General features: G+C 38.4%; 1 protein-coding gene across 4 annotated transcripts in view; it reads left to right on the top strand.

The window, feature by feature from the left end:
- Nucleotides 1-22,018, top strand: part of L3MBTL3 (L3MBTL histone methyl-lysine binding protein 3) — a 121,856-nt gene that overhangs the window by 86,910 nt on the left and 12,928 nt on the right. For all 4 annotated transcript variants that reach the window (XM_032274812.1, XM_032274813.1, XM_032274815.1 and 1 more), the window contains one exon: nucleotides 12,886-12,965. In XM_032274812.1, the coding sequence (XP_032130703.1) occupies nucleotides 12,886-12,965 (80 nt within the window). The remainder of the gene's footprint in view (nucleotides 1-12,885; nucleotides 12,966-22,018) is intronic.

Raw genomic sequence — 22,018 nt, 5'->3', positions numbered from 1 at the left:
TAGTACTGTCTTAGTTACAGTTTAAAGTACATAAACCAATGAGAGACACTAAAACTTTGGAGGTAGAAAGTTGATGCAACTAAACTTTCTTAGGGTTTTTTTTCCTCTCATGCAACTTTAGTGCTTTGCTTTTTGCCATTGTTCTGCATGCCTTGCCGTCTAAGCTCTTAATGTAGCTCTTAAGATTAGTTATTTTCTCTGGAATGAATGGGTTGAAGCCCAGTATTGCAAGAGCACACCATGGTGTTTTCTTTTCCTCCAGAAAAGAACAGCTAAATATGGTGATTAGGAACATGGGGCACTGCTTGAATTTAAATCTCGGCTTCCCTGCTTGCTAGGTTTAATGATCTTTGATGAATTACTCAATAGCTCTTTGCTTTGAATCTCATAAGTCATCAGGATTACATGAGATGAAAAATGCAAATCGAAGCTCTTAGAATAGTGACTAATAAGTCATAAGCCCTCAATAAATGTTAGTTTTTATCAGTGTTGTTGAAAGAGGAATAGATGGGCCGTGTGCAGTGGCTCACACCTGTAGTTCCAGCACTTTGGGAGGTCAAGGTGTGCAAATCATGAAGTCAGGAGTTTCAGACCAGCCTGACCAACAAGGTGAAACCCCATCTCTACTAAAAATACAAAAATTAGCCTGGCGTGGTGGCGCGTGCCTGTAATTCCAGCTACTCCGGAGACTGAGGCAGGAGAATTACTTGAGCCCAGGAGGCGGAGGTTGCAGTGAGCCAAGATCACACCATTGCACTCCAGCCTGGGTGACAGAGCACGAGTCTGTCTCAAAAAAAAAAAAAAAAAAAGGAAGAGGGAATAGATTACTTTGTTTCATAATATTTCTTTTATTCCTTAGGAGCAAATCAATGGCTGGACCATTTGTTTACTATTCTTTTTTTATAGGGGGGCAGGGAGACAATTTTATTTTATTTGTTATTTAGTTTTTTAATTTTTATTTTACTCTAAGTTCTAGGATACATGTGCAGAACATGCAGGTTTGTTACATAGGTATACACGTGCCATGGTGGTTTGCTGCACCTATCAACCCCCACCACCTAGGTTTTAAGCCCCGCATGCATTAGCTGTTTGCCCTAATGCTCTCCCTCCCCTTGCCCCCCACCCCCTGACAGGACTTGATATGGATGTTCCCCTCTCTGTGTCCATGTGTTATCATTGTTCAACATCTCCAGCTTATGAGTAAGAACATGCAGTGTTTGGTTTTCTGTTCCCATGTTAGTTTGCTGAGAATGATCGTTTCCACCTTCATCTATGTCTCTGCAAAGAACATGAATTCATTCTTTTTATGGCTGCATAGTATTCTATGGTATATGTGTGCCACATTTTCTTTATCTAGTCTATCATTGATGGGCATTTGGGCTGGTCCCAAGTCTTTGCTATTGTGAATAGTGCTGAATTAGATATATGTGTGCTTGTGTCTTTATAGTAGAATGATTTATAAGCCTTGGAGTATATACCCAGTAATGGGATTGCTGGGTCAAATGGTATTTTGGGTTCTAGATCCTTGAGGAATTTCCACAGTCTTCCACAATGATTGTACTAATTTACACTCCCACCAACAGTATAAAAGCCTTCTTAACTCTCCACAGCCTGGGCAGCATCTGTTGTTTTCTGGCTTTTTACTGACCACCATGCTGACTGGCATGAGATGGCATCTTACTGTGGTTTTGATTTGCATTTCTCTAATGTCCACTGATGATGAGCTTCGTTTTCATATGTTCATTGGCCACAAAATTCTTCATTGGAGAAGTGTCTGTTTGCCCACTTTTTGATGGGATTTTTTTTTTTTTTTGTAAATTTGTTTAAGTTCCTTATATTTCTGGATAGTAGACCTTTGCCAGATGGGTAGCTTGCAAAAATTTTTCCTCATTCTCTAGGTTGCCTGTTCACTCTGATGGTAGTTTCTTGTGTTGTGCAGAAGCTCTTTAGTTTGATTAGATCCCATTTGTCACTTTTGGCTTTTGTTGCAGTTGCTTTTGGTGTTGTAGTCATGAAGTCTTTGCATGCCTATGACCTGAATGGTATAGCCTAGGTTTTCATCTAGGGTTTTTATGGTTTTGGGTTTTACATTTAAGTGTTTAATTAATCTTGGTTTAATTTTTGTATAAGGTGTAAGTAAGGGGTCCAGTTTCTGTTTTCTGCATATGGCTAGCCAGTTTTTCCAGCACCATTTATTAAATAGGGAATCCTTTCCCCATTGCTTGTTTTTGTCAGGTTTGTCAAAGATCAGATGGTTGTAGATGTGTGGGGTTATTTCTGAGGTCTCTGTTCTGTTCCATTGATCTATATATCTGTTTTGGTACCAGTACCGTGCTGTTTTGGTTACTGTAGCCTTATAGTATAGTTTGAAGTCAGGTAGTGTGATGCCTCCAGCTTTTTTTTTTTTTTTTTTTTTTTTGCTTAGGATAGTCTTGGCTATGTGGGCTCTTATTTGGTTCCATATAAAATTTAAAGTCATCTTTTTCTAATTCTGTGAACAAAGTTACTGGTAGCCTGATGGAAATAGCATTGAGTCTGTAAATTACTTTGGGCAGTATGGCCATTTTCCCGATCTTGATTCTTCCTATCCATGAGCATAGACTGTTTTTCCATCTGTTTGTGCCCTCTCTTATTTCCTTGAGCAGCAGTTTGTGGTTCTTGAAGAGGTCATTCACATCACTTGTGAATTGTATTCTTAGGTATTTTATTCCTTTTGTAGCAGTTGTGAGTGGGAATTTACTCATGATTTCCCTCTCTGCTTGTCTGTTGTTGGTGTACAGGAATGCTTGTGATTTTTGCATGGTGATTTTGTATGCTGAGACATTGCTCAGGTTGCTTATCAGCTTAAGGAGTTTTGGGGCTGAGACAATGGAGTTTTCTAAATACAGTCGTGTCATCTGCAAACAGAGGCTTTGACTTCCTCTTTTCCTACGTGAATACCCTTTATTCCTTTCTCTTGCCTGATTTTCCTGGTCAGAACTTCCAATATTGTGTTGGATAGGAGTGGTGAGAGAGGGCATCCTTGTCTTTTGCCGGTTTTCAAAGGGAATGCTTCCAGCTTTTGCTCATTTAGTATGGTATTTAGCTATGGGTTTGTCATAAATTACTCTTATTATTTTGAGATACGTTTTCAATACCTAGTTTTCTTTGCTATTCTTATATTAAATTTTGAATGGATTTCTCAAGCAAAATGATTCTATAATATCACATTACTCACCTGGATGTAATTTCCTACTCAGATTTTAACAAATTTTCTTTGCATTTTTCTTAAGAATTACTAAAATTTGGTTGCCAGACATTACTGATTTTGGGGTCTTTTTAAAATGCACTTTGCCACACAGGAGACAATTTGCACCCCTGGAAGCAATCTCTCAGAAAAGAATTTAATTGCAAGTGGTTTACTTAGGTCAAGAAAATATCCGTAGGCACTTGAGGAAGTGAGGCAGGGAAGGACAGGCAGCCAGAAAAAGCTTAGCTGTCACACCGTTTACCACCATGGACAGCAGGAAGACAGACCTGCTGGGAAAACTCTGAGATTCCTTGTAGATTGCACATCTCAGAGTTAGCCCACCGTAGGAATAAGGAAGCTGAGCTATTGAAACACCAATTCCCTTGAGCCCCAGAGTGAGGCTGTATATGTTAATTCCCCAGCACATCCTCCCTGCTGCTGCACAGCTGGTCAAGCAGCCAGAGCCCAGGGAAGTCCTGCAGGGAAGCAGTGAAGGTGAGACAGGTGGATCAGGCTGGTGTGTGCTGAAGTGAAGCTAGGGGCTGTGGCACCAACCCAGTGCCTATTCCAGATGCCAGGCAGTCCCCAGAATGAGTGATGTGCTGGTGTTGCTTTTGATGCAGAGCTTATATAATAGGACTAGCATAAATTAACAGTGCGAGGAATGGATATTCTTTTCCTATCATAACATTATTTTAAAGGCCACCTGCTCAGAATAGGGCCATGGGCAGCTAATGTTCCATCATACTCCTTCCCAAATTTGGGTTCACATCAGATCCCTGGGAACCTCCTTAAAACTCAGATTTGAGGTCATATCTCAGCCCACCATATTCTTCCAGGCTAGAGCTTTGGAGTCTGCACTCAAATATTTATGTGAGAGTCTATCCCCCTGCTCAAAACTTTCAGTGACTTCCCATTGCTCTTGGGATTAAGACCCTAATTCTCAACATGGCCTACAAAGCCCTGTGTCATCTGGCCCGTGCCTAACTCTCCTGCTTTGTCTCTGCAGGCTCATTTTTCAACCTATGCATCAGCCACCCTGGTCCTGAGATACCCCTTTTCCCTCTGTCTAGACCCTCTCTGAGCCATCTCTTAGCTAATCTCTCATCTTTGGGACATCAGATTCACCCTCCTTTCCCCAGGGAAGCGTTATCAGATCATCCAGATTTTAGATCAAGTCCTTCATTACATGCTTCCTCATCACACATCCCAGTGCCATTTACATTCTTGTGTGAACACCTCTGTGTACTATGCTTGATGATGTGCTCCATAAAGGCAGTGGCAATGTCTTACCTTATTCTCTGAGTTGCCCTAACCTGAGCACACTCCCTTGCATGCATTAGTGACCTTGAACCATCCATCCATCTTCCATGGTTACCTATCAGTTATGTAACCTAAGAGGCAATGGCTGTATAACCTTTCTGTACAGTTAAAACTCTTACACTTTGAACTCTGTGAGATCACCACGTCATATATGTAAGGAGTGATTACTGAATGATGAGATAAATTCCCTGAAAATGTACCTGCACTCTCTCATTAATTAGGGTGGTATGTCTCAAACTGTTGTTTAGTTTCCTGGCCCACATAGAAAATTACATCACACTTTGGGAGGCTGAAGCAGGCAGATCACTTGAGGTCGGGAGTTCGAGACCAGCCTGACCGACATGGAGAAATCCCACCTCTACTAAAAATACAAAATTAGCCAGGCATGGTGGCGCATGCCTGTAATCCCAGCTACTCGGGAGGCCGAGGCAGGAGAATCGGTTGAACCCAGGAGGCAGAGGTTGCAGTGAGCTGAGATTGTGCCACTGCATTCCAGCCTGAGCAACAAAAGCCAAACTCATGTCCAAAAAAAAAAAAAAAGAAAATAATACCACAGAAATGACAGTGTTTATGTGAAACACAAAAGAAATGGATGAGGCTGCCTCCCAGTCACCAGGGAGGGGCGCATGGATCAATATCTCAGAACACTTGTTCCCTAGGATTCAGGGCATCCTTGTCGGGGAGCTCTGCCCCAAATTAAGACGGTCCCACCCTGAGTCTACCTGTAGGTATGCTGAATGTTTGGATCTCTTTTCCTACAGAGACTTGTCAGATGGTGTGAGTGAAGGGAAGTCCCAGTGCCTCTAGATAGAAATGTGAGTACGTGGTCCTTATAGGTAGAAATGTGAGTATGCAGTCCTATCCCAGCGATCCATTTATTCATCAGAAGGATGAGGAGTGTCTTCTGTGCCAGTGCTTGCTGTGGAAAGCTGCTTTCCTCGCTCTGGACAGGGGCAGCTCATCTCTACCCTTATGGTGCTGCTAGCGGCAAGATGTTGAGGCACGGGCTTTACCAGTGAGTGGAATAACTTTTCCTGGGGACTGATAACTTAAATCTGCATGTCTACAGCTGAGTAAAAGAATATGTGTGTTTCTCTATACGTCTTAATAAAACTGTGGGTCTCGAACTTTGATTTGCATCAGAATCATTTGAGATATTTGTTAAAAATGTGGCTTTTGAGGCACTTCTCCCAGAGGTTCTGACTCAGGAAATGGAATTCCTGTGTTCATAAAAATGAAGGCACAGGAATCTTCATTTTTAACAAGCCCTCCCAGGTGACAGTGCAAGTTGTCTATAAACAAGGCTTTGAGAATCACTACGGAATGAAAACATCCTTTTCATGGGTAATACTTCACAGCATATTATCAGTTGGGAAACATCGGGCATCCATCCCACATAGCTTTGCTCTCATGAAATCTATTCTACAGCTGCTTATAATTGTGTTCTAAATTAGGTACTATCTCTATTAAAAAATCACTTAAATGTTTTAAGCTCCCATGTTGTTTAAGCCTGCTAAGCGTCAACCACAGAAACACAGTAAAGCATGTTTAAAATGCCTGCCAAATGCTTAGATTACCTTGTAAGGCAAATGCCCACTGCTTAACTGATCTAATGGCAGAATTCAGTCTGTTCAGTTCATTATAGGCCATTAAAATGGCTTCTCAAGTTGTAAGACCAGTGCTTCCACTATGAAAATTACATAGAGCAGTTGCAGGAATTGCAGCCATCAATCTGATTTATATTTTTAGCACGAATCCAATTTTGCTAGTCACACCGAAAGCCAAGTCTGTACCCTGTTAAGCAGATAGGAAAGCAAGCTAGCATGAAGTATGAAACTATACAAGTATATAAATCTATTTACTTTGCAAAACTATCACATCAAGTAGAATAAAATCAATTTAGAGCCAACCATTTAAAAAGATTACAGAAGTTAATTAGTAAGCCTTGGGAAGTTGGTTTTTTGCCTCCTGAGGTCTTCTGGGCCTGAGAGCTTCATGTTGAATATTGGAGAAAGTAATTTCAGTGACTATGCATTTTCTGACTGTTGTAAAACCTCTTCTCCCTTTTTGCTGATGAGCTTCCAGGTATGAATTAGGAGCTGTGGAAGTGTTTTCCTCTTCCAGATCTTGGGAACCTGAGTTAAATCTGTGTAGTTGTTTCTGTACCCCAGAGAGTAGCTCAGTTTTTAGTTAAAACACTCACTGTTCTGATGCCAGCCACTGTGACACCAAGGCAGCCATTCAGAGTATAAGGATAAGATGTTCGTGTTATTGTTCTGTGACTGTGAAGCTGTTGGAACAATATTGTCACAGGATCTTATTTTATCTACTTGAATATCACCAATTTTGGACTCAGGAGACTCTTTTCTGTAGAGTAGAAAAGCAGTGACATCTGTTCTGTCTTCCACAACAGCAACGGCAAAGTAATGAGAGTCTCACCCTTAGGAGACATTTTCTTTATTTCCCAAACCTCACCTTATTGGCTGAGGCTTTTCATTTAATAAGAGGATTCATTAATTGCTGACTGAGTTTTTCTGGAGGGTTTTTTCTTGTTATCTTGGCAATACCCACCTTATTTATTCATTATATTCCTTTTATTATATTATTTCGCTAGCGTATGGTCCTCATGCTCAATTATAATTAAGTAGGCCTGTTAAGCAAAATGTTTTTATTCATTAGATTAGATACACACAGTAAACCATGTTTACCTCTCCTGAGCAATGTTTATGAAAACGTAATTCAGTAAAACCATTGCTGTTGTATTATCTCAAAAGGAAGTTAATTCTAAAAACTCTTTATTTCAATGTTACTCATAGATGTAGAAGTTTTAGTCCCACTGGTTTTATTTGCCGTCTTTTTCTGAATCCCTTTGAAAGTGGTGACCCCGTTGACCTGAGGCTCCTAAAGCACGGTCACTCTTCATTTGTACGAGGCATTTTGGAGGCAGTTCAAATATTCTTTTAAAGTTCCTGTAGAATGTAACCCCTGAGATTCTCATTGCCTGATCTTTTTACCTGCCGGTGAGTCACAGCTCAGAAACTTTAAAAAAAAAAAAGAGAATGCTGGGAGCATGCAAAGAGATTCTTTTGATGGCCATAATAGAAAAGCTACGTTTTTTACAGCTCTCTGGTATTCAGTGTCCCCACTTGTTACTGGGGAAGTACAAGTCCCTTTCAGTTCTGCAAAGGCCCCATGAGACTAGAATAAGCTATTTTGAAAAGAGAAGGGTGGGGTTATTTTAAACCAAGCCAAACTAAGGAGTGAGCTTTTACACTTGAGCTATGGCAAGATGACCATGTCTCTGATGCTGAGCCAACAATAACTGTCAATCAGAGCTTCCTCACCTGGTTGGCAAATATTTAGAACTACATTGTAATCTGCGTCTGCCTACTTTCATGCTGGATTTAGAGAGGTGGCTGAAAACAATAAATCCCTAAGTTGGAGCAAAATAATTTATTTTTCAATATTTTTTAACAGACTAGAACTGATTGAAGATTGTTTTTATATGAAAAGTAAACGGACTTGAAGAAATACAGCTGCACATATTCAGCTGCCATCCTATGCATTTACTCTAATGTTTGTATTACTAATTTTATCACAAAGCATAATTAGAGTAAGATGTAAGACCTCTAAAAAGTGACACATAATTACAGTGAAAAAGAAAATGCCGAGTCATAAAAATACATTTTTTCATTCAAGTGGATTCCACTATGTTAATTAAAAGCCAAAAGTATTCTGAGTAAGATTTCACTGATTGTATTTTAATTCAATACAATTGAAAGGTATTGAATTGCAGCTAAAGAAATGTTGCAGTAAATTGGTTCTTGAAAATTCTGAAATTCTAAGAGAAATTGCTGTATTCCAGGCACTTTTTTTAAGGTGCTTTTACCTACGTAGGTGCATTTAATCTTCATAATACCTATTGTGGTGTAGGTGCCATCCTCACACCCTCATTCTACAAACCTGGAACCTCTTTTGATTAGAAGCCACATGGCTAGTCCGTAGCAGGCTTGGGTTATAACCCAGGCAATCTGACTGTAGTGTATGGTTGGAACCATTACTCTAAAAGCAATTTTAATAGTTAAAGAAAGAAGGTTAGTCAAATAAAACAGGTGTCAATAGATAATTTTATCCTAAAATATAAACAGTTTATACCCAGGAATAGCTGCTGTGCATCATGCTCCTACTTAAGTGCCTGGCTCTATGCTAAGCTCTTTCTATACATTATTTTATTCCATTCTTAACATGCCCCTCTGAGGTAAAGGATTTATTATCCTTGTTTTACCAGCAATGTAACTGAGAATTAGAGAAACTAAGTAACTTGTTGATGGTCATGTAAACCTAGTGAGTAGCAGAACGGAAATTTAAACCAGATCTCTTCACTTCCTTAGACCATATGTGTAACCACTGTTGCTAGGCTGCTTTCTCCATGTTAAGATTCATACACCCAGCTGCAGTCAGGGTGATCTCGATGCTTTGAGAGGCTAAGGGAGGAGGATTGCTTGAAGCCAGAAGTTCAGACCAGTCCTGAGCAACATAGACCCTGTCTCTACAAAAAATTAAACATTAGCCAGGCATGCTAGTGCATGCCTGTAGTTTCAGCTACTTGGGAGGCTAAGGCTGGGGAAGCATTTGAGCATGAGTTCGAGGTTACAGCACTGCACTCCAGCCAGCATGGGCAATGGAGTGAGATCCTATCTCTTAAAAAAAAAAATTCACACACTTGTGCCTAAACAGCTTTTACCATAGTCTTTGAAATGAAATTGTTGATAATGAAAAATGTTGATAAAGAAAAGCAGGTCAAGAAATGTTTGTTGACAATAATTATGATATTAAAATATAGCATGAAAATATTTCTGGTTGTTACTTTAAAAAATCTGTCAAGAGACATATCTTTTGCTATGCCCCAGAGTGTATTGTAACATTATCCCAGAGTTTTGGCATTCCAATATAATCATATTTTGTCTGTAATTGGAAGACTGTGTAACTAAAATAACATTTCGCCGAGGAAGTTGAAATTCTAGAGCAAGGATTTTATTTTTATGTAGAGATAGAAATTCATCACAGTACATAATCAACCACAATTAGCATAGTGAAATTCTTAACCTTATGTTAGAGAGAAATAATGGTTGTCCAATTCAATAAACAATTTTTATTTATTTTTTATTTTTTTCTTTCTGAGACACAGTCTTGCTTTATCACTCAGTCTGGAGTGCAGTGGTGCAATCATGGCTCACCACACAGCTCAAGTGATCCACCTGCCTCAGCTTCCTAAGAAGTTGGACTACTGGGCACATGCCTCCATGCTCGACAATTTTTTTTTTTTTTTGGAGACACACCATCTCACTGTGATTCCCAGGCTGGTCTCAAATTTCTGGACGCAAGTAATCATCCAGCCTCAGTCTCCCAAAGTGCTGGCATTACAAGCATGAGCCTGTGCACCCAGCCTCAATTTTTATTTTAAATAAAATGTAAAACAAATGAGAATACAGAGTCAGGCTTTTCATTCCTGACCTTATCAATCAATGAAAGACAATTTGAGAATACGTTTGTGGCACAAAAAGCATGTTCCCTTTAACTTCATATAGCATAATTTATTTTGGAAAAACACAAGTGTAAAAAAAATGCATCCAATTGCAGATTTTGGTGTCAAGAAGAATGGGTGCTGTATTTGCCCTGTGAATTTGGGCTTAACTTCTCTACATTTCTGTGGATATAATAACAAACCTTCTTTCAAGGCGTGTTATAAAATATGGGCTATGTAAAAAGCTCAGTCAGTTTTTGGCTCATAGTGTGTTCTTAAGAAGTGAACTTTTCTTATTAATATTAACTGTTTCCACATGTCTGGATGTGCTCGATTAGGATTCTGCTCGCTCCAGTGGTTCTATTTATAATGCCTGTTCTAATAGACTGCGAAGACTGACCCCTTCTTCCACCTTTCCACTCTCTAGCTAAAGGAAACAACACATAGAACCAAGAAGGGTGTGGGCGCTTTTAATCTGAAGGAATTTGCACAATCAGTACATTATGAAGGAATTTGCACAATCAGTACATTAATCTGAAATAAAACATTCAATAAACATTTTTTTTTTGTGGAGTTCTTCATGTTTGGTAAAAATACATATCTGTGTTTGTATATTCTCAGGTTTGTATGGGTCCAATTTAATGCAATGTCATGAGTTAAAATTGGGATAGTGACAACTGAACATACTTCTATAATGAAGCAACATAAATAATGTAAGAGTATATAGCTTCCGCTTTGCTTCTCTTTGGGGATAGTTTATGTCAGATCTAGGCAGGAGGAAATTTTTTGCGTCAAAGATTTTGCTTTCTTTTTCTATATCTGTTCCCTCTTAGAAAGTGATATTTTTCTTGGGGTTTGGGAAATAAGTAATTGGCATTGTATTCAGGCATAAGAAAACAAGGGAACTTTTCTCATGCCTTAAGTCTTCTATCTTTATTTTAACAAAGCTTACTTTAAAGGAATGGTGTGCTTTATTAAAACCATGAAAGGGCAACTGCTGATTGTCGGTGGATAATTGTGATCCTGAAAACTGAAATACACAGAACATTTTGACTTTTTAGCTTTTGGACTCACAATGTTTCTCTCTCTCTCTCTTTTTTTTTTAATCAACTATTCATCAAATCTTCTAGAAAAGCCAAAATAACTAATTGGAAATTTATTTTATTTGGAAATGCCAGTTTTAAGTTATATCACTGTAGTGTATGGTTTTTAATAATAATTAATATAGCCATCTCCAAACTGTTTGTTGACCACAATACTTACTGGGATAGAATTTATACACTCAATATTTCCAATTTAATATAAAACACATTTTGAAATTCAAAGAAGTCAATTTTAGCATGGTAAGCTAATTTTAACATGTTGTAATTACCAAGCATAACTGCAGCATTATTTTTACAGAGAAAACACAATTGTTATCAGCACCCCAAATAATGTTCTTTGTCCGGTTATCAGTCATATTCTTACATTTGTTTTTACTATAGCTTCGGCTCTCTACTTTCTGTGGAAAAAGAGCCCCTGTTGCCATTTAATTGGTTTCTCTTGGGAAAAAAAAAAAAAGAAAGATTCTCACCTATTTTCAAACAAGCAGATATACTTCAGCAGTTGTAACACGTTGTTTTGAGTATGAACTAAGCTGGGCAACTCAGATTCAAGTGACGTTTCACCTTTGCTCTTGGAAAAGATCTTTCTAAAAAATAGTATCTCCTCACAGGATGACCACTAATAAAAAATGAATAATTTACAAATAGCAATAAAATTGCAAACATGTATTTAGTTCATGCTTACTGTGTTAGTATCATTGTGTTAATTATTATATTTTCAAATGGAAACTTAATTAGTGCCTTCGTAATTAAAACTGTAGAACTCTTTTTGTATTTGTTGGGATATTTTGTTTCAAATATATTTGCTGTGTTATTAAAACTTAACAGAAGTATGGTCTGGGTCTTTAAGAAACTTGGTATATTTGTAATGGTAACAGCATGTACGAAACAATAGCACATCATAAACACAGAATATTATAAAGCACTAAAACATATAGGTCAGATAGCATATTCTAGATAGAAAAAATTGCAAAGTGGAGTTTATTGTTAACCCCAAGAATGGAATATATTAGGATGAAAAACTTTAAATCCCTTAAATTTAAGAAAAATAGTTCCTTTAAAAAGAAAGAAAGAAAGAAAGATCCAATTCTTGCCCCTAACGTAAGGAGTGAAGCTCTGAATTAAGATTGTAATGGGTCTACTCCATTTTAGAGCATCCCCGGCATTTTTACTTTAGCATTAAGTTATTCCTGGTCAGAAAGAGGTGGAATTACTTCAGCTGGTGGACTTGACCTGATTAAGCCAGGAAAAGCTTCCTGGAATTGGCTTGATTCCCCTGAGCCAATCTTAGCCTCTATCCGAATCCGGGTGCTGAGAAGTATAGTGATTTAGTTAAATGGTGTGGACTTTTGAAACATCTTCTTTCTTTAAAATAGAAGTCTTACCAGTGTAAGTAAAATTCCTCATGAATACATGCCCCAAATTGTAGTTGAATTATTCAGTAGCTACGTTTTGCAGAATATTTCATTTTATTATCATCCTTAGCTTTAAAATCTTCTTGCTGAATAGGAAATGAAAATTGATAATGAGGAAAATGGACATTTATAGGTGTTCTTAATTGCCTTGTAGTAGAACTATCTATCCTTTTAGCACTTTAGTAACATCCTTTGCTTTAAAATTAAGAAAAGCAGTTGTTGAGATGTAGTTCTGAACCATTTTTTACAAATGTTTCTCTTATAAAATATTGAAATGCCTGTTTTTCTCAGAGACCAGCATGCCGACGACGTCAAAGAAGACTTTGAAGAGAGAACAGAAAGCGAAGTGAGACCATCACATGAAGCCAGAGGTAGCCATAATAATTCTCGTATTACTCATATTCGTCATGTGTATTACCATTACCATGAAACAATCAAAACCTTAACTGGAATACAGCAGTCTCTTTTATGTTAAAAACGAATTTCATTTTTTATTGTTATTGTTTTATTTTAGGTTCAGGGGTACATGTGAAAGCTTGTTATGTAGGTAAACTCGTGTCACGAGGGTTTGTTATACAGATTATTTCATAACCCACGAATTAAGTCCAGTACCCGATAGTCACCTTTTCTGTTCCTGTCCCCTCTCCCAGCCTTCCCCCTTCAAGTAGACCCCAGTGTCTGTCATTTCCTTCTTTGTGTTCATAGGTTCCCATTTATTTAGCTCCCATTTATAAGTGAGAACATGCAGTATTTGTTTTTTTGTTCCTGCATTAGTTTGCTGAGAGAAATAGCCTCCAGCCCCATCCATGTTCCTGCAAAAGACATTATCTCATTCTTTTTTTATGGCTACAAAAGATGAACTTTATTTGAACTTACTCTTTTTTGCAGGCAATAAAATTTATTGTTCAGTATCAATATAGTATGTAATTTATAATAATATAGATTCATTTATGGCCTATATTAACAGTCTCACTTCAGTATTGTACATAAAGTCTGGTAAGACATTCTCTGTGAACCTCACCACACTTTTTCTTTAGTATTATTGATGTCATTCGCTTCATATGTTTAAAACTCAATTCAGAATGTGTTTTGAAATCCAAATAGAATATTGTCTTAATCTAATATCACAAAATGCAAACAAAATTACACGAACAATGTTTTAAGTTGTATTGGAGGAAGTAATATGTGGTACATCTCTGTTAAAAAGATACTGCCTTCGGACGCTGACGCAGGCGAATCACCTGAGGTCAGGAGTTCCAGAACTGCCTGACCAACATGGTGAGACCGTGTCTTTACTGAAAAAAATTTTAACTAGGTGTGGTATTGCATGCCTATCATCCCAGCTACTCGGGAGGCTGAGGCAGGAGAATCACTTGAACCTGGGAGGTGGAGGTTGCAGTGAGCCGAGATCGTGCCACTGCACTACAGCCTAAGTGACAGAACGAGACTCTGTCTCAAAAAAAAAAAAATTGCAGTGGCTTAATTAAGCAATGAAGTTGTAATGACTGTTAGTCATAGTATAGATTGTATTTATAAGTCACATATAACTATTTATTTTTTTATAGGAAAATGTCAGTCTGATTATGATTTTGATTGTCCCTGGGGACTTTGCTTTTCGTGTAAATAGTTTTCTTTCGATTATTACATAAGATTTGAGAATGGCACCTAATGACTGTTTGCTTGCAGTGACCTATTTTGTAAGCGATGCTTTGATTTCCATATCTGATTTTCACAAAGCAATTATTTATTATTAATTTAAAAGTTATAGGCAGTGCTGTCTTTGGTACCTTTTATGGTGTTTATGTAACACGGTGTACAAACCCCATAAATGGCTAGAGTTGGAATCTCTGCTCTGCCACCTGCTGCTATGTGATCTTGGACATGTCATTAACACTTCTCAGTGTTTCTATTTCTCTATCTGTCTATTCAGGAGAATGATGATAGTATACCTTCCTCATAAGATTGTAATAAGGATTAAGTACAGTCACATTCTTAGCTTGCTTAGAACAGTGCCTGGCACATAGAAAGTGCTATGCAAGTATTTGATTATGGAAAAAGGAAAAAAAATATTTATGAAGGTTTTGTTATCAGGGCTATATTGAATTCTTAGACAAAAGTGTCAGCCATTCTTTGTGAGTGGTGGTTTGTAAGAGGAGGTAAGAACATGGCCTTCATTCAGGTCTCGGCTCTACTACTTCCTAGCTGTGGGACTAGCTCTGGGCAAAGTCCTTCACCTGTTTGTGCCTCAGTTTTGTCTTGTGTAAAATGAATGTAGTAATAGTATCTTTATTATTGGATTATTGTGAGGATTACATGCATCAGCGGCTGCAGTATTCACTATTATTAATAGTAGTAGTATTGTGGAATAAGTGTCTATTGTATGGAATTATCTGATCATTAAACGTTCAGATAGGTTGGTAATAAAATCTTCTAGGCTTTGAACTTGTTGAGGGGGTAATAATTTGATAACATTTTTAGTTTCTTGGTGATCTCTTTAACTCAGTGATTATTTAGCTTTCCATTTTATTATTTAGTGGGCCAACTTTGATAATTTCTTTCTAAAATTCTCTGCGCAATGGAGAATTTTCAGTTGATTAGCATATACTATGCATGGTATTCTCTTCTTTTTCTCGGTAGTTTTATGTCTTACTAATTTTTTTTCTGTTTTCCTTGATTTGAATGCCGAAGTTTTTGTTTTATTATTCAATTCAAAGAACCATTACTAAGATTTATATATACTTAATTTTGTAATTTTTCAAGTTATTTTTATTATTTTTTTACCCGTAAAACCTGTAGTTAAATGTACATATTTTGCTTATTGTCCTACTTTTTGTTAGTGAAAGAGAGCTTCTTAAAATAAGTTGTTTTGAGAATCATTTGCACATATTTTCATAAGTGAGATTGGCCTATAATGTTCTCCTTTACTTTCTTATCTAGCTTTAGCCTCCTAGAATCAATATAATTTTTCTTCTTTTTCACATTTTTGAAACATTTTGAATAAGACTGTATCATAAAATGTTTCTATAGTGAAATCATGTTACGATTCTAGTTCTTTTAACATCTTTCTTAGCCTTAGATTTCTTTTGTCTTTTTGAAATGGTTTTTCAAGAACCATTTTGTATGAAAGAGATTTGGTTAACACTTTGTCCACTACTGGATAGCACCATCCCTAGTTTACTGGTTGTCTCTGCCCGAAACCCAGGGAACTTTGGACTGAAACTAGGCCTTACGGTATCTGAATATAGTGGATCTGTGGTGACATTGGGGACCTCTCAGATCCTAGTCCGTGGGGTTCCTCCTGTCTCTCAGTTGTTAATAGAGCCACGGCTGAGTGCTTTATGTGAGGTTTTGATGCTCAGATGCCGAGAGCGTTTTGTACAAGAGGTTTGTTGGTGAGTATTCTTGGGAGCAACAGCAGTGAGTGAAGGAAACAGGACTGGGGAGACTAAGAAGCTGAACTGAGAGTAGTTACAGCAGAGGCCTTAGCCTGTCCCGACGCAAGCTGTGCAGGTGGCCGTTCGGAGTTATCCCAAATTCAGGCAAGGGAACCAGGCTTTTGTATCTGAATTGACCAGTCCTCGGATGTTTGCTGGGAGGGGCACATGGCCTTGGGCAAGGAAGCTCCCTTTGGCTTTGGGTAGTTCCTGGACAGGGTGGCAGCTCTGAGCGTCTGCATTTCACAGGTAGGAGAATGAAGTCCTAGTTCCAAAGGGCTCAAAGAATGACCCACCACAGATCCACTATATTCAGCCAGTTGTTTGGTCTTTCTTTGAGGGAAAAGAAAACAAAACGAAAGAAACAAACCAAAATATCCTTTCAACTATGTGAGATGAGGCTGGCTAAATTCAGTCTACTCTCTTGGTTTTGAAAATGAACCTGGCTCTTAAATTCAGTCTTCTTTTGTGATTTTTGCATGGGAAGTCATGAGCCTTTTTGATTTTTTGATTCAGTCTTATTGAGATCCAGAAAGCTTCCTTAAGTTATAGTTTTGATTATTACTAACACTTCTGCTTCATTTGTCTCTTTCTTGAAGGTAATACCTATTCTTCTTAGGCTAGAGTCAAGGAATGATACTAAAAATACTTAACAGCTCAACTGGTAACCAACATGGCACAGGACAGTTAAGCAGTCACTTGGTACTAGAGCAGGGTATTGGAGGCTCTGTGCTGTAACAGAAGTTACACTTAGATGCTGGATCTTGGGGAAGTCCCACAAGGGACTGACTGCACGGTGGGGAGGTCACTATTACCAACCACTATGGAAGTATTTTCATATTTTCACAATTTAGGCATTTTGTGATGTTGTCGACATGTTTTTCAAGATGCAGTAGCTCACTCAGTCTCTTGTTCTGTCAAGTGTGCTATTTACTGCCTTTAACAACAGTATCGTTTCTTATTTTCCTATGATTTCCTACATTGGCTTGTTCTCTTTTCATAGCCTGTTTTTGTTTTATAGAGGTTATTTTCCCTCGTGCATGGCTAAAATCATGAATCTCTTCTGTCTATAATCCAGTGCTCTTCTTCTGATGTTTTGTAGAACTTTTTATTAGAGGCCCCATGGTAATTGTTTTCTGTTTTATCATTTTTAAGTCCCGAGAAGTTTTTCCAAGGTCTTTTGTGAAGAAGACTACATGCTTAATGCTCCCATTTGAGTCCTCACACAATTCCTCTTTCAAACCTGAGGCTGAAGGTCAGGTAGACGTGCTCCATCCCGGAGCCCTTTTGTGAACCTACAGGTGCCCACCAGTGTTCATTCTTATTTCCACTCCAGTAGCAGAAGCAGCCCTTTCAAACCTAGCCTGGCTGGGGGCGGCATGGGGGTGAGAGGGAAAGCCCCGTGCACTGTGGGTAGCATTTATTCTAGAGGAGACTTCAGAAACCACCCTTAGTTGCTTTACAATGTCAAAAGGATTTAAGACTCAGTAGGCCCATTAGGCCTATTTTATTTGGAGTCTTGGAGTAAATTGATGGAAAACACACACACACACACACACACACACACACACCTTAAAAAATGATATTCCCCCTGCTTAATTTCTTCTGTTAATTCTGTTTAGTTCAGTCGAATATGTGTAATTACTGTGTGAGCCTTTAGGGATGACTCGTGCTATGCTACTGAATTTGATCTCTGGGAATTTTAACTCAATACCTTCTTCCTTCCTTCCCTTTCTCCCTCCCTTCTTCCCTTTCTCCCTCCCTTCCTCCCTTCTTCCCTTTCTTCATCCTTCCCTTTTCCCCTCCCTCTCTTTTTTTGCCTCTGTCTTCTCTGCTTGAATAAGTAGCTCCTTCCTACCATTATGGAAAGGCCCATTAGTAAAGAATTTTTTAAAATTTGACCTTCAAATTTAAAGTGGCATACTCCTAGGAAAGGTAGCATTTTGTTTTCTCTTCTGCAGCCACTCTCTCTTGGGTGGTCATGTGTGGAGAGAGCTGGACACTATTTTATAACGTGACAGAATCTCACCTACAACGTCAGCCTTCCTTTTTGCTTTCATCACCATTGGTTTATTTTGATTATTAACCTTGAAGTGAGCCTCAGTTATCTTTCATGCCAGAATGTGTTGGAAGTTAATTTTGTCTCTGTTCTTTCATGCTGTGAATCCACTTATTGTACGCACACACTTTATAGTTCATCCTTTTCTATTTGGTCACCAGTTAGTAACTCTGTTTTTAGAAATATTAACAGATATATCCCATTTCTTCTGGTTTTATTTTCTCCTTTCATATTAAGAGCACATTTTATAGATTCGTGGAATGTTAGCCTAAGAGGGTTACTGACCGATTTTCAGTTTTACTATTTTATACCCAGTATACTCCCAGTTATATGCCTTTCTTTCAACAGTGGAATAACGTCTCCCATTTCCCAAATGCTTACTATAGGGTCAGATGCTGGGATAAGCATTTTAGTAATATCATGTCATCCTTAAAATACTGTTAATTTGATTTAGCCAGGAATATACAGAGCTTGTCAGTGGCAGAGCGGGGCTTTGAATCCAGGTTTATCAGACTCAAAAACTCACCCTCTTGACCACAACCCTGTATTTGGTATGAGGAGGCTGGAGATCGAGGGTCACATCCTGGTGCTGCCGCCTCACAGTGTGGCTTTGGCCATGTCAGGGCTGGGCCTCCGTTTTGTCACCTTAGGGATAGCTCACTCAAAGCATTGTTTTGAAACTAAACTGAGACAAGGCATTTGGAGATTCTGGTTTCACTTTTGCCACTGGTCTGCAGGGACAGGAATGAGTCAGAACAAGTGGTAAGCAGTAGCTTGTGCTGCGGCTTGTCGACTTAGCATTGTTCAGGCTTGGAGAACTAGAGAGCGGAGTGGGATCTGAGTTTGCAAGTGGCAAGGAGCATCATGTGTACCTCCTTCTGTCTGGCACTTGCCCTGCTGGGTCCGCCTACCACACGATGGTTCTGTTGGGCCCTAATGGGAACAGTCTGATAGGAAGCAGGTTCTTACCCTCCATGGTAGTGGAGATGTCTCCTTCCACCAGAAGACCTCATAGTTGGTTTAGGTAGTGTTCCCTATATTGAAGATTTATTGTCTTGTTTCTCCTGAAACAGCAGAGGTGTTTATTTCAGGATCATTTTTATCTGAGAAGCCTTCTTACAAAGGTAATCTTTGCTTCACTTTCTTCTGCTCTAAGCCAAATCAGGAATTTTAATACCTGTACTCAACCAGATTGAGAGGCATGTGAGCAGATTTGTATTTGCAAATTTCTACTTTGGAAACCTACATTATTTATTAAACTTCATTTAAAAAAAGTATAGGTACAGAGGGAAAGCTTCCTCTCTGCCGTCTCTGAAGGTTCACTGAGATGACTGACAATAGATTAATAGGAGAAAATGTATTAACGTGCATAAACGTGGGAGTCCTGCAGAAATGAGACTCAAGGCCAGTGATTGAAGCTTATGATCCCTTTTCATAGGGGAGAGGGGAATAGGGGTGGGTTGGGTATAGGCAGTTGTGAGGTGTAGTAAATAATTTTCAGGAGAAATGAATGAGCCCAAAGAATCATGGCCTGGGACAAAGTTTCTCTGAGTTCTGTGGGAGATTGCAGGAAGGTGAAGAACAAAACTTCACTGTGAACAAATGTTGTCTTATTTTGTAGATAATGTCTCTTGGATAATCTCTTGGAGCTGCCCTGAGAAAAACAGATGAAAAGTCTCTCTGGGCATGGTGATGACTTTTAGTGGTTAAATCTTTCTTGGCTATTTGATGAGACTTCTAAGTTGGCAATTGCATTTCTTTTGGAAACAAGTTTCCTTAGTCAGAGAAGGAAATTCTAGAGAGTTTTTCTCTGCATATGGAGAAGAAGGGAACAGAGAGACTGGGAGGGCGGGGAGGTGAAGGTCAGACAGAGGGAGACCTTGCTTCTGAGGCTTCCTTCTGAGGCCTTTCATTTTCCTTTAATTCAAAGCATTCAGCGTGCCAAAGTGCCACATGTTGGGTCATTGTCCTCTGTAGCCTAACAAATGTCTGCAAGTATATGATGTATTTATATAGCCTTCCAATTTCTGATACAGTATAAGTGCTGAATAAATAATTGCTGAATGAACAATTTTCATATAGTAAATAATAGAGTCAGGCCTTTACTCTCCATTCTCTAAGAATCAACATAGGAAATAAATATCCCTTGTTTGCTATTTTTTAGAGGGATGAAATAATGAAGTCGAAGATCCACAAACTTATTTTTTCTTACTCCCGCCTATCATTTTATTCTGATATTGAGACCCAGCAATTGATGTTGTTATAATGATATATTTCCACAAGTGCATTAAATTGCTTTCCAAGTCACTAAAATGAGACTTCCATTTTTTTTTATTTTTTAGTAACATTAAATAGTTTATTTAATATCGGCTGCTGTTTTACATAACTTTTATTATCCAAATATTACATGTTTATTATAGAATAATTGGCAAATACAGGGAAGCAAATTGGAGAAAATCAAAATTACATGTAATTTTATACAATTTTCTGAATAAGGGGACCTACTTTTTTAGACTATTTATATCTGAAATATCGTACAAACTACTTTGTAACCTACAGTTTTTTTTAACTGAATAATATTGTGACTATTTTCACATAAATATTTCTACTTCTTGCAACATAATATTAAATATTTCCTCTAAGGATGGATGTAGCATCACTTAACCTAGACTTGGGTGTCCGGGCTAGTTATATCTCTTACAGTTATAAATGTTTTTGCAGTAAACTTTAGTAGTCATTAGGATTGGGGGTTGTGTGTGTGTGTGATACAAAACACATAAAAGTGGCTTATGTAAGGTAAAAGAGGCTTATTTCTCTTCCACATAAAGAAGGTGCAGAGCTTGGTAGTCCAGGATTTAAATGGTACTCAACAGTATCAGGAAATCAGGTTCCATTTGTCTTGCTGCTCTGCCTTGCAGAGCACCTATTCCCAATACCAGATCATGGTTAGCAATGGTTGCTGGTAGGCTAGCCATTAAAGTACTATTCTACCCAGTAGGAAGGAAGGACATATTGGAGGAGTGGTGGTGGGTGTGCTCTCAGCCTTTAAGGGAACTTCCAAGTGCAATTTTTAGAACTCATAGGATATTGTGGATTCCATTTCTGCTCTTGTCTGTTAGTCGTATGGCCACATTGAGCTGAAAAGGATGCTGGGAAATGTAGTCTTAATCTGAGTACAGTTACCTAGCAGAGAACCTCTACTGTAACTGACTTCGAGATGATTGTTAGCATTCATGCTTGATTATTTTCTTAAGATGAACTTCTAACCTTGGTGTTGTGGAGTCAGTGGATAACTCAGAAGGAATCTTTTCCAGGTGTGAGAAAAGACTTTTACCCAAAGCTGCTTCCTTGGAGTGTTTTGTGGTTTCTTTAGCATACCAATTCATGATGAAAATAAGAATGGGAATCTTTTATCTCGCCGGAAGGTGCCATCCGTGCTATCTATCCAGAGAGCATCCACTGACCCTGATGGAGGTAGACAGGGACAGGGTCAGTAGAGGCACCTCTTACTGGGGCTTTGCCAGTCAGTGTTTGAAATTTGAGTATAAAAGAGATCCTAACAGTTCAATCCTTATGCTATGCAATATCTCATGGCTTGTAGGGCCAGGGATGTTGGTGGTGCTGTGTTCTAATACTGGAAGCCACTTTACAGCCGCTTCCGTCTGACTTGTAGGTACATTTGGATCTTCAAATTGGGCAAACAAAAATCTCTTTTTCTCTTTTTTCAATAAAACATTGCTCTTTACGCCTCTTGTGCATGACTAGAGGGTCTTTACTGTCTGTCTCTTTCTCATACATATGTATAGGCCTCACTAAGAAAATGTTTTATAGAAAAGTAGTGATTATTTGATTAAATATTAGACTGAGTAGATTGATTTGTTCGTAAACATAATGAATATTATTGCTTTTCTCTGCAGTATACTGGAGTATA

Source organism: Sapajus apella, unplaced genomic scaffold (genome assembly GCF_009761245.1).
Source record: "Sapajus apella isolate SASKATOON/1434 unplaced genomic scaffold, GSC_monkey_1.0 scaffold6, whole genome shotgun sequence".
In the NCBI taxonomy this organism is placed as follows: Eukaryota; Metazoa; Chordata; class Mammalia; order Primates; family Cebidae; genus Sapajus; species Sapajus apella.
This window is presented reverse-complemented; position numbering and strand designations above follow the sequence as displayed.